This window comes from Glossina fuscipes, unplaced genomic scaffold (genome assembly GCF_014805625.2).
Source record: "Glossina fuscipes isolate IAEA_lab_2018 unplaced genomic scaffold, Yale_Gfus_2 43, whole genome shotgun sequence".
Lineage (NCBI taxonomy): Eukaryota > Metazoa > Arthropoda > Insecta > Diptera > Glossinidae > Glossina > Glossina fuscipes.
In genome coordinates, this window is record NW_023998427.1 from 408178 (window position 1) to 421333 (window position 13156).

General features: G+C 33.2%; 3 protein-coding genes across 8 annotated transcripts in view; 2 read left to right on the forward strand and 1 right to left on the reverse strand.

Annotated features, from left to right (window-relative positions):
- The window catches only part of LOC119637235 (adenosylhomocysteinase-like), a 287510-nt gene that overhangs the window by 104017 nt on the left and 170337 nt on the right, over positions 1-13156 (forward strand). The gene's annotated exons all lie outside the window — the stretch shown is intronic.
- LOC119637227 (flotillin-2) overlaps positions 1-13156 on the reverse strand; it is a 217893-nt gene that overhangs the window by 99265 nt on the left and 105472 nt on the right. The gene's annotated exons all lie outside the window — the stretch shown is intronic.
- On the forward strand, positions 492-12902 carry LOC119637238 (glucose dehydrogenase [FAD, quinone]-like). The gene is given in 4 exon segments (XM_038033111.1): positions 492-647; positions 9864-10700; positions 10759-10797; positions 10860-12902. Coding segments are annotated over 3 exon segments (2574 nt in total). The 5' UTR covers positions 492-647; positions 9864-9890; the 3' UTR covers positions 12585-12902.

Sequence of the window (13156 nt, forward strand, 5' to 3'; positions counted from 1 at the left end):
TTTTTTTCTTTGATTTTGATTTCTTTCATTTACTTGTGTAAATAAATCAAATAAGTTAAATTATTATATTCAAAGTATCAATCAACACTAGCACGGCACGAGTCCTGCGATCTGGTGATAGCTAAATAGTTGTGGCATTTTTTTGTTTTTTCTTCTTTTTTTTTTTTACGATAATTAACTGAAACACACATTAATCCATTGATAATGTGAATTGAATGCCAATGAAATAACGCGAAATGTGACAAAAGAAAGTTGTTGTTGATATTGAATTAAATCAAATGAAATGATATGAAATGAAATTATTTTTAGAGTTAATATAGAAATATAATATATATATATATCTATATATATATATATATATATATGTATGTATATATCTATATATACATATGTATATATAAAGCATATATAATAAGAAACGAGTTAACGATAGTTAAATAAAATTCAAAGAAAATTTTTAAAATATTTTGTAAAATATTTTTGCGAAAATTTGTGTTAAATTAAAAAGAAAGTAAAAACATGACGTTTTCAATAAAAATGATGTTGAAATATTTACTTGAAAGTTTGTTAAGGGGAAGCAAACCGTTTCACTGAATTAACCGGAAGTTTTATATACAAAACGCAAATATTTTAATTACAATTAAAAGGTAAATTAAATTTGATTAAAATTAATATTATTATTATAATAATATTTAAAAGAATTCATTCAATCTTTTTAATCTTGGCATTGACACAGCGATTTTCATTATCATTCCTATTACATGCTGTGCCTACGTACTCTGCCTACCATGCCCACTATCTATCTATTCCAAGTGTTTTTCTTTTCAATCTTTCCATTGTATCAAAATTCCGTTGTTTTGTTTCGAAAGTTGATTTTATTGCCGGCACGTGTTCTGTTTGTCTTATCATATTCACCGAATTGAATGACACAACGTGCAACATGTATGTGATTTTTATTCGAATAGAGTTCTAAATTGACTCAGTTATGGCCATTTATAATTATGATAGAAAGTTACAATCTAGGATTCCATGTCCATATCAATAATATTTTTTATCATGAATCGGGCATTGATTCGATTTAGGAGGTTTTTCGACTTCGAACTTGACGATTTTGCTAAAGGAAACATCATAAAATGTGCAACTAAGACGCAGTTCTGTATATTCAGTTAGTATTCAGTCAGCCTGCTTTTTAAAAGCTAACTTGGAGATTGAATTTCTCAGCGTTACGGACACTCGGCACAATATGTGGTGGATATCCAAAGCAAGAGTTTATTCGAAGGACTATATGGACATTGCAGGTCCGAAAATTTCAGATTGGACTTCTAAAAGGATGACCTTGAAATGAATGCAGCATACATACAAAAAAGGCATACTCGGAATGAAGAGCAAGTCCTTAAAAGGATTATAAATTCTTTTTGCGAGTATGAAAGGCTTTGAATATAACTCCCCATCGGAACGACAGTCAAGCCAATCGTTTGCCAAAATAAATTGCGTATAGATAATCATTAGAATAATCATTTTTTCTTTTTTTTTTTTTACAAATCTCAGAGGGTGTACACACACTATTTCACACTGCCTGCATTTATTACATTCTGTTGAATTATTTTGCATGAATGCAACAACAACAATTTTTGAATTGCCTCCCTTCCTTTTTTTTTGGTACAATTTGGTACTCAATGGCGGTACGGTAGACATTAGTCAGATTAGTGCAATGTATTGCTAACTTTTATGGTGAATCAAAATTTGGATTACGATGAAAACAAATTGAGAAATTGAGAAGAGAAGTAATTCGATAAGAGAAGTTAAATATAAGCGGAAACACTGCTAAGTTAAAACACAACTTCTCCAAGACCTTTTGAAAGTCGTAGATTTAAAAGAAGAATTCTCAAGCCTACTGCGTGGCATTACGTTTTGTACGTTGTTCACGCTACACATAAGCAAACCTACGTCTCAGCAATTACAAATGATGTAAATAATATTGGGACAAGCGTGTACGCATTTTTCTCAACGTGACAAATTCATACGAACCTTAACAAAGCATCTACGTAAGTAAATGCAATCTCAAAAGCATTTGCTTCCACTTTACATACGTACTTGGCGTACGTGTTAACTAATCACTCCTGCCCATATGGCAAAGTCTGCGAAGAAGAATCAACCAAAAATCTAAAACTTTCAGGCTTCTTCGGGCGAATCTTTAATATTAACAATCTTAATATAAAAGTTGCGCAAAATACTTTGGTAAAACTCTGCGATAATCGATTGGCCACAAGAAACATTCGTAACAGGTTTTACATGAATATTTTGTATAGAATTCCATAGGTTAGGGCGTTTTTGTGAGATCATCGGTTCAATAGCTGCTAGAAAGTATAAGTTGCAGGCTTTTTCTTGCTGCGGGCGCGTAAAGAGAGTAAGGTTTCAATACACATTCAGTGACTGAGTGATGAAAATGCATAAAGCAAATCATGACTTTCTTTTTTGAATAAAATTATTATGAGTGAGAGTAAAAATATTCGAACATTTTTCTCTGATAATTTTGATGCAGTTATTGGGTTAGCGGTATAATTAGGCGAAACCTAATTGAAGATACTGCTGCAATGAGTGAAGTGAACTGCTTTTATTTTAACGAGGACGACGCTATCTACCCGATTAGTTGACCTAAAATAATACCTTTCTCGGGAATCACACACTTGATGTGCTTGTGTTTAATTGAAAGGCAACCTCTACTTATGCATTCGATTTTTTCACTTTAAACAATAGCTCGGACAATGCTTACAATTCGTTATTACGTTGAGATAGACGTTTCGACCATTACCTATCTTTAGGTAGCAGTATAAATATATATACAAGTGCATACATCGTAATATCAAAGGTGCGAAAATTCGCAATTCAATGAACATTGCGGAACGTATTTTGTACATGTATATATATATATATTTAAAATTCGCAATCGATTTCAAAATAAATTTGATGTTGAAATTTAAAGTGTAAAATGGCGAAACTGAATGCGTTTCATACTAAAAGTCATGCGCTGCCTATTACAACGTCTTACGCAACTACACTTCAAGTTTGTAGTTTCTGATTGATTTGATTTATCGAATAAAAAAAATAAAAAAAAAAAAAAAAAAAAAAATGAAGTAAGATACGCTCTTCGACATCTTTATAAAGCATAATAAAGCAAATTTAATAGTGGGCTGCGGTTTGCATATGCATTACGTGTGTTCTCTGTTAAGTGATTTAATAAGAGCTACGGAGAATTTTCTACAAAGATGCACAAGATTTATTTTTATTTTATTTATAAATATTACTTAAATATTTTAAGTAATATTATTATCTCAAAAAAAAAAAAAAAAAAACAAAATATATTCCTTTTCTTATTTTTATTAGATCTGTGTGTGTCATATATAATAATTCATGACATTCATAATTTCTACAGTAACTAACTAAATGCATTATGAAATAATAAAATCATCGCAAGAAAAAGGCAAAAAAAAAAAAAAAAAATATAATAAATTGGATGACAAGGAAAAAAAGTGGTTAACGTAACATAATAATTAAATAGCCTGCCTTGTGACTTCAAGTTAGGAATTCTCTGCGAATTTCTAAACAAACCTTTATGGCACCTATTTAAGGCTTCTCTTACAAATTCCAATTGCTGAAGAGTATATATTTGAAAAGGAGCTCACATTCGCATTGGCATTGGTACAGTGTATTCAAAGCTGAACGTATTGCTACTGCAGTGATCTGGTTGCGTGAAAGTCACAAGGAAAAAGAGTTTTGCTGGACTTAAGCCGATTAATGTCCTTCTCAGATACCCGTACACATCTCCTTTTATCGCAATATATTACAAGTATTGCAGCGAACATTCAATGACATTAATGACATATTCACTAATGACATAAACACTATTTCGAAGCAATCCATTCACACCTTAAGACACGAATGGTTATACGATTAAAATTATAATATAAAATTTTTTTGTTTTAAATGCTTTGGTTTATGTATTGTGATGGCATACTATGATTGTGGACTTTTGTTTTGAAATACCGCATTCTACACTTCAATATATATACTTAAACCTATTTCTATCGATTTGTTATTCAATATAAAATATATATATAAAAATTGTCGTCAAATATTCAGTGTGTTTGAACATGTGTGTGTGTTAAAAGTGTTAAAAGACGCAATCAAAGACTTAGGTTTTATAAACTGATGCAAAAAATATTTCCGTATCATACATATATATATATGACGCGTATGTCGGACCAAAATTAGAAAGTAGCTTACATGTGTGGGCGGAAGCGTCCAAGTTTTGCTACGAGACTCTAGAATGGATATAGCTAAGGGCTCATGCGCTCAGGTGATTAGGAGCGACGAGAATGTATCGCAAATTGTCGATACCTTCGAGCACCGGCATAATTTGCACTTTGTAGTGCTTAGGTATAGGTATGTCCAAGGACAAGTATTCTACACAGATAAAAAGGATTTGTCCACCAATTAAATCCTTTAACATTGCTGTATGCGTTTTTCAGTTACACTACCGCGACACGTCATTCTTTAACCGCACTGGCCGGCTTTGAGCAACCGACCGGAACACTTTTTGCCCATCAGGCCTAATGTTTCTACTTTCAAGTCGAATATACGCGGATACTACTCCCTTGTTCTACCTCACTCTGCCTATAACACTTCCTAGCCACCATTGTGCTTGCACATATAGAAAACATTCTCAGAGTCACTAATCTCACGTATATATATAAAAAAAACTCCCTCCCCTCCCCGCATGCGGTTTTACTTCATACTTTCAGTTGAAATAACCAAAGCCGTAGCGTCTTGAATCTCTGCCAGAAGCGCACCTTTGGTCATCTATTGGGAGAAAATGCCACAGCTTTTCTTCTTTAACCTAATATATATATATATGACATCGCATGGAACATTGTAGATATGTTTAAGGAGTTGTTTTAGAGTGCGAAATAATTTGACTGGATATAAAGAAAGCTTTGTTTTGCATATACTACTGTACAAATATTATTTCGCTTAAGGTATTTTCATAAGTCAACCAAAACGATTGTGTGTGAGATGCTTAATAAAAGAGATTGGATAAATTGTAATGCAATTGAAAATCGAAGCTGACGAGTGCACACCCACCACTAATTGCAGTTTACCAATTAAGAGCAAACTAAACGTGTATTAGATTTTAATCATTTTTCCTTACTCTTGTATTTCTCTAAAATGTAATTATAGATGAATATCGTATGCGATAAAGAAAACGCTTCGCTATAACATTTGTTTGATTACATACTCATCAGTACAGTTTCAGTAACCAATTGATTCGCACTTCTTTGATTGCAAACAGAGAAAAAAAATAAAAATAAAAAACGCCTCGATTAAGCACATTAAACCAGTTGCACAGAAATTATTAAAGAAAATAAGCGAAAACCGTTAATATTTCTTTCGCTATAAAGATTTATATATTTTTTTTGTAACATACAAACACATAAAATAACCAAAAAATTTGATATAAAAGTTAATCATATAATATTTTCTGTTTTAATACTTTTTTATTATTATTATTATTATTATTATTTTTATAATTTTTTTCAAGACGATCAACTGACATGAAACAATAATTTATGCAATTAAATAATTTTTTTTTGAAATTTTCGTAGCTTTTTTTTAGATTTTGGAAAACCTTAATTGTTTTAATATTTGATATAGTTGCAATATATATGCGTGCGATTGTGAAAGTGATATATTACAAAAAAAAAAGAAACGCTTACGCGAGATTATAATTTAAATAAAAAAAAAAAAACAAAGGCATACTGTCGGAATTACGAGAAATAAGTGAAAAAATATTGCATTAAACGAAAGACTTAAGCAACAAACTTGTTGTGGCAGAAACCATTGTCGCCTATAAAAACCAGTTAAATTTTAAGCAACAACAGCAGCCATAATATTATAAATAAAAAGAAAAAATTTTGATTTAATCAATAAAACGTTGCACTGTCTGGTCTGAATTTCCTCCCCGTTTTATTACTTTGTGCGGAATATCTATCAAATGTAAAATAAAAGGAAATCCTGTTTAAAAATTCAATAAATGATTGTTCCCGCAAAGAGTTGTTTTGCAACAAAATCGTGATCGTCGTTTTTAAATATATCTCTATTCATAACATTAACACATACTTACTTCTGCAAAAATCTATTTCAATTAATATTTATAATTTATAGGTATGGAAATATTTAAAACGATTATATATTTTCGATTCGATTAACATGGAATTATATGTAGATTGCTTGCACTACTATTAGTGGATGCATGGCAGAAATATCATTTATTGCGGATAAAACTTTTGAAATTTCGGTTAAAGGTTTCTATCATTAAACCTTGTAAAGATAGGACATGGGTTATTCGTTTTCATTTAGCTCTTGCTATACATTATATTTATCAGTAGAAACATTTCTCTATTTTTAAAGTGGAATTTAGCGATGTGTCAAATAAAAAAAGTTTTATTTCAAAAATATCGCATCGCAAGTGGACAATAGTAAAATAGATGTGTAGAGAGAAAGTTAAAAATATCGCAAAATATTGTACTCAAAAGTAAGCATTTTTATAGAAATCATTGCAAACAGTCAATAGCCGGTGTAGAGAATATTTCTTCGATTTTTATAAGCATGGATGAAATTAATTATCGCAGATCTTTACTGAGATATTCTATCATGCTTTTTGAATGTTTTTCCGCAATTTATTTTTATTGCTACAGAAAATATGACATTTTAATTATCGCAGATCTCTCCTGCGATATTATAGCATGCTTTTTAAACATTTTCTCACAATTCCTTTTTATTGCTATAGGAAACATGACGTCTTAGTCCTTCTCAATCATTTTCAACAGGACTGAGACTGAGGTAGAGTGCCCTAGCCATTCAATGATGATCAAGATACGATCCACGAACCACGTTTTTGGCAGGATCATTATCCTGCTGAAATTTCCATAGTAGAGGCTTATTTTCTTTGGCATACGGTAACATTACAGTTTCCAGCAAGTTTTTTATGTACAAACCTATCCGTAATGCTTTTTTAACGGGGTATCAGACCGAACCCTTTGCTTTGCTAACATTATAATGCGATTATCGGAAGCAGGAGAAGTTATTTTAATTGCTCCGCGCCTCTGAACACTGTTTTTTTTTTTGGGGGGGATTTTAAAGCACTCGTGAGAAAGTTATGTGACCGCCCTGGTCATACCGCAATAAGTTTATACGTTTTTGCCTGATTTCGAAGCTGATGACTTAGCCACTTTTATTCTTGACTACTACTTGATATGCTCGACTCATCTAATATTAGTATAAACATTAATTCCCATTGCTTTCCCACCTTTATAGCAAAATTTTTGCTATAAACAAAACATTTTACTCTTCACAGCTTGAATGCCAGAAGCAATAATGTTCAAACAGTTGGTTCTCTTTCATTATACTCTGCACCGCTTGTGATGGCGGCATTATCAATTTTGGGCAGTATCGCTCCGTTCATGGGTTGTTTCATTCAATTTAAAGACAGCAGGGCTCGAGAAATTTAAATGAATTATAATAAACTTAAATATTTTAAGCTAAAAGAGTAAATCCATTGATTCGACCGGTATAGCAATGCATTTGAAAGGAGTGATTAGATGAAATCATTTTCTATTTTTAATCGCCATCTTAAGTAAATGTCGAAAATTTCAATGATTGTGAAACACTTTTGAATCTTCTTTAATGTAAACATGATGATAAAGTCAATCTCTATATGCCACCAATATCTCATTTTTTGTATGTTAAAATAAAAATTGAACCGGAATAGCGATTTGAGATATATAAATTTACAAAATTGAACTTTGAATTACATTGGTATATTTTTCGGATTCACCTCTCAGCCGAGAGTTCTCATCACACATATGCCCTTATATGGTGGAAGAGTGTAATTTTTGATTTTCTATAACGAAAGCAGTAATGTAGCGTGTTTAATGGTCGGCCTTATGCAAGTATTACGTTTTATTACGTATATCACTTACAATTGTTCAGTAGTATTATTATATTTTCCGCTTGAAGAAGATAATGCGATTTGTTGCAAGCAAAGCAAAGTAATGCATGCATGCGTGAAAAAAATTCCGGGCATTTGAATAGTTCCCTTAATCGGGTTTCAATTGATGATGCACAAATGGAAAACAAACACACACATTTAAATAGAAGAGCAACAAACTATTCGTACCGTGTGAACGAAACATAATTTCTCATATGTATACAATGATATTTTATCATTGCTGAAAGGGAAACAACTTCTTTTTATTTTTATTTTTATTTTCATTTTTTTTTTTTTTTTTATCAATTTACTTGAATTTTTGTTTAAGGCAGTTAAAGATACAATCATCATATCATTTGTATTTGAGCATATATTAACATGTGTATCATTAAGTATCAGCAAGTTAGACGATGTGTGTAGATAGTAAAGAAAATTATTGCATTCATTTGTGCTTGCAATGCATCTGCTCAGTTCGGTACATTTGCTTTTAATATATTCGGTTGCTTACAGTAACTATTTATACGGAAAATTGGCGGCGCTAACGCAATCATCAATTTGCGCATATGTTGAAAATGTGGTAATTGCGTGCAAAACCTTTGCCGCAACTTGGGTAGAGCTTCGCATGCAGATTTAAAAATCTAGGCGAGAAAGTGTAAGGAAAGCAAAAGTCCAGTTATGCTTATTTGCATGCTATGCATATACATATACGTATTAAAAAACTATGTTTTTTTTTCCCCAGACTTTATTTAATTGGATTTGTGTTATGTAGTTATACCGGTAAAGTAGTTAGTTTTTCTAGAAAAACGTCAGTTAGCGAATTATGTAACGCGTGAAAATGTATTAAATATCTGAGGCAATATTACATAAAATCGAATTGTGATTGGAAAAGAAAGTCAGGATTTTAATGAAACACCAAAATACGCCAATGTTACGCCATGCATTGATTAAAGCGGGAAACGAAATAATTTCCTATGTTTCTCAATCAGCTTAGGGATCAATATGAAGCTTCATGCCGTGAGAGAATAGCTTTACATTGATTTGTATGGGTAACTAAAACCACTATAGCCGAACAGATAGTTATGCGATAATAAATTAATTTTTTTTAAATACGCATAAGCACATAATTATCGATCTTGATACTCAGGTACAATTGTGCTGTTTCAATTTAATTAGAGCATCGTTAAAACGTTTAATATATATATATATATATACATTAAAGGTTTTGTGATTTATATTAGTTCTGTCCATCTTAGTAGTAGTAGTAGTAGTAGTAGTAGAAGAATTTGAAGAAAATTTGAACATTCAATGCTTTTCGTTGTATGAATATTTGAGTAACGCACTTTGTGTCTCGGTGTCTATTCTCGCGGACAAACACTAACAAAACTAACAAGTAAACTTGGATAATAAGCTTAAAGATCACTAAAGCATTCATACTAATTAGAAATTGTAATGTGTACCGTACAAGAAGAAGGGTTTCCAGGAAAGCGGCAACACGACAAAGCGACAAGTAAAGCATGCATTCAATTACATATAAAATATATTTTATATGTTTTCTTTGTTTTTATTTGTTTTTATTTTTATTTTTTTTTTTTGTTTTTGCTTTATTATAATGCAGTTTGATAGCGATAAGAAATTCGTGCAGCGGTATTTTTCTTTTTCGCATTTCAATTTATAAATAAGTTGTTGTGCGCTCGAATGCGTATTTAAAATTCCACTGTTCATATACAATACCGTTATGACAGTTACGTAATATGGGTCAATTAATAATTGACTTTTCTTTCTTTTCTTTCACTTCTCTTTCAACATAAATTCATAGCTTCCTATATTTGAAACTGACTGAAATATGGGACAAGAGATATCGCAACAAAATAAGTGTAACATAAGCAGTAGCAGCAGTAGACGTCAGCAACAATCGCACTATCGGGAATATCAGCATAAATCGTCGCAAGAGGAACTTGGAAATTACAAACTGGAACACTTAAGTAAACCGAACGAGAAATATACGAAACATAAGGAATTAATTTATAGCTCATCGAGCATTTCGAACTCTTCCTCGACCGACGACGAATACTATAAACATCGCCAAAAATATAATTTGAGTAAACAGATCTATGAGAAGAGCAAAATATCGAAACAGCTGGGTTCGAGAAAATCTTTAGATAGCAGCTCAATATCATCGGATTATCAATTGGGTAATTTTCGAGAAAAATCTGACCTTTATAAAGGTCAAAACGGACGGCATCAACATCAACGTAATAATTCGCAAAGTATTGATAGTGGCATTTATTACTCATCCTGCGTTAGCACACCGACGGGCTTTTCATCGGCAGCCTCGACAACTAGCGGCGGTGGCACGTCCGTCGTCTCGGTTAAATCCAGCAAATCATTGCAAAAACAAAAAGATTATCTTGATCATCATTTATATATTAAATCGTATTTGGATATTCTCGAAGAAGACGAACGGGCACGCGCCCAGTACAAAGTAGCAAAACCGGGTGGCATACGTAATTACACACCGAAAATATTAGCTGAATTGCCGTTATCGACGAGTGCACCTTTAGCTAACGGCTTTGATATAAGCAAGAGGTCTGCAAAAGTGAGTGAAGATCCTTGGATTTGACAATTACAGAAAAATGGCTCTGGGCGCTATGGCGTCCATACTGGGAATGATCCCTCTGCTCGCAATTGGTTTGAATTACTATAACTATCAGAGTGTAGATCCCGAAAATAAGGTGCAAGAAGCTCAAGTGGTACGTGCAAGTATCGTTCATTTATATATCCATCGCAATTATTATATCTTTCTTCGTTACAGATTGGACGTCAATATGATTTTGTAATAATAGGCGGTGGCTCTGCGGGGGCAGTAGTGGCCAATCGTTTATCAGAGATGCGAAATTGGACAGTGTTGCTTTTGGAAGCCGGTGGTGATGAAACGGAAATTTCCGATGTTCCCGCGTTAGCAGCTTATTTACAGTTAACCAATATGGATTGGCGATATCAAACTTCGCCTTCACCTAACCGCCAATATTGTCAAGCCATGAGAGGGGATCGCTGCTTTTGGCCGCGTGGTAAAGTTTTAGGGGGATCCAGTGTTCTCAATGCTATGGTTTATGTACGTGGCTCCAAAAACGATTACAATAATTGGGAATCGCAAGGCAATCCTGGCTGGGGTTATGAAGATGTCTTAAAGTATTTCTTAAAATCTGAAGATGTGCGTAACCCTTACTTGGCAAAAACGCCATATCATGGCACAGGTGGTTATTTGACGGTTCAAGAGTCCCCGTGGCGTACACCGCTATCAATAGCCTTTCTCCAAGCCGGCCTAGAAATGGGCTATGAAAATCGTGATATCAATGGTGAGGTACAAACGGGCTTCATGATAACTCAAAGCACTATAAGGCGAGGATCTCGCTGCAGTACTGGTAAAGCATTCATCCGGCCAGTAAGACTGCGAAAGAATTTGCATGTATTGCTAAATGCTCAAGCAACACGGATTATAGTTAATAAAAGCAAGCGAGTAACGGGAGTCGAATATGTAAAAAATGGTCATAGAAATATAATTTTTGTGAAAAGAGAAGTTATTTGCTCAGCTGGAGCTTTGAATAGCCCACAACTTTTGATGCTGTCAGGGATAGGTCCCGCCGATCATTTGCAAGACATGGGTATACAAGTGGTTGTCGATTTGCCAGTCGGTAACAATCTTCAAGATCATGTTGGCCTGGGTGGCTTAACATTCGTGATAGATTCTCCATTAACAGTGACACGGAATCGTTTTCAAACAATACCCGTTTCCATGGAATATATATTACGAGAACGCGGTCCGATGACTTTTACCGGGGTGGAAGGTGTCGCCTTCCTTAATACAAAATATCAAGATCCCAATATTGATTGGCCTGATATACAATTTCATTTTTGCCCCAGTTCCGTGAATTCCGATGGTGGCGATCAAGTGCGAAAAGTGCTAAATCTCAGAGATGGTTTTTACAATACCGTCTATAAGCCTATACAGAATTTGGAAACCTGGTCCATTTTGCCATTATTGTTACGTCCTAAAAGCACGGGTTGGGTGCGTTTAAATTCACGTGATCCACAACAACAACCGAACATCATACCCAATTACTTCGATCACCAGGAAGATATCGATGTTTTAGTGGAAGGCATTAAGTTAGCGATAAATGTTTCCAATACGCAAGCATTTCAACGTTTTGGATCTCGTCTGCACAACATTCCGTTGCCCGGTTGCCGGCATTTGGAATTCAACACAGATTCTTACTGGGCTTGTTGCCTTAAGCAGTTCACATTTACTATTTATCATCCGACGGGCACATGTAAAATGGGTCCCAATTGGGATCCTACAGCTGTAGTCGATTCCCGTCTACGCGTTTACGGTGTTTCCGGTTTACGGGTAATAGATGCCAGCATTATGCCGTCTATTGTTAATGGCAATCCGAATGCTCCTGTCATCATGATTGGCGAAAAGGGGGCCGATATGATTAAAGAAGACTGGGGAATACGTTTCGTTAATAAAAGAAATTAGAGCAGCACGTTGTACTCGTTCCCCTTACCATTCCGCCTTTGTAAATCTCTATTACTTTTTTGCTCGGTGTAAATGTCTTGTTATTGTAATTGAATTTGCCTCCATATGATGCAACTAGTCAAAGTGTATACAATAGTTTTGATGTAAATATATGTAAATCATTGTTTTGTTCTATTTGTTTGGTATAAAATCTATTTATTTTAAATTTTCTTTTTTTTAATTAATTTTGTACATCGTTTTAAGACAAAAATCAATTAATTTTTATCTTATTGTAAGATAGTTGTTGTCAGGTAGTTTTAAAATTAATTTGCATTATAAGCTTAAGATGAGTTTGAATATTTGTTGAAAAGAAAAAAAAAAAAAAAAAATTTTTTTTTATAAAAGATAATTAAATATTATTTGTATTTAAAGATTTCTCATCATTTATGCGATACATATAATAGAGCTGATGTGATGGGTGAAATTCATTTTATATACTTTTGCTTTAAGCTGGCCCTTTGCTTAATTGCAGCAAAGATGGCCAATTTTCAAAAGTCAAATATATGCGTTCAGTGATTGCGGTCTGCATCTGC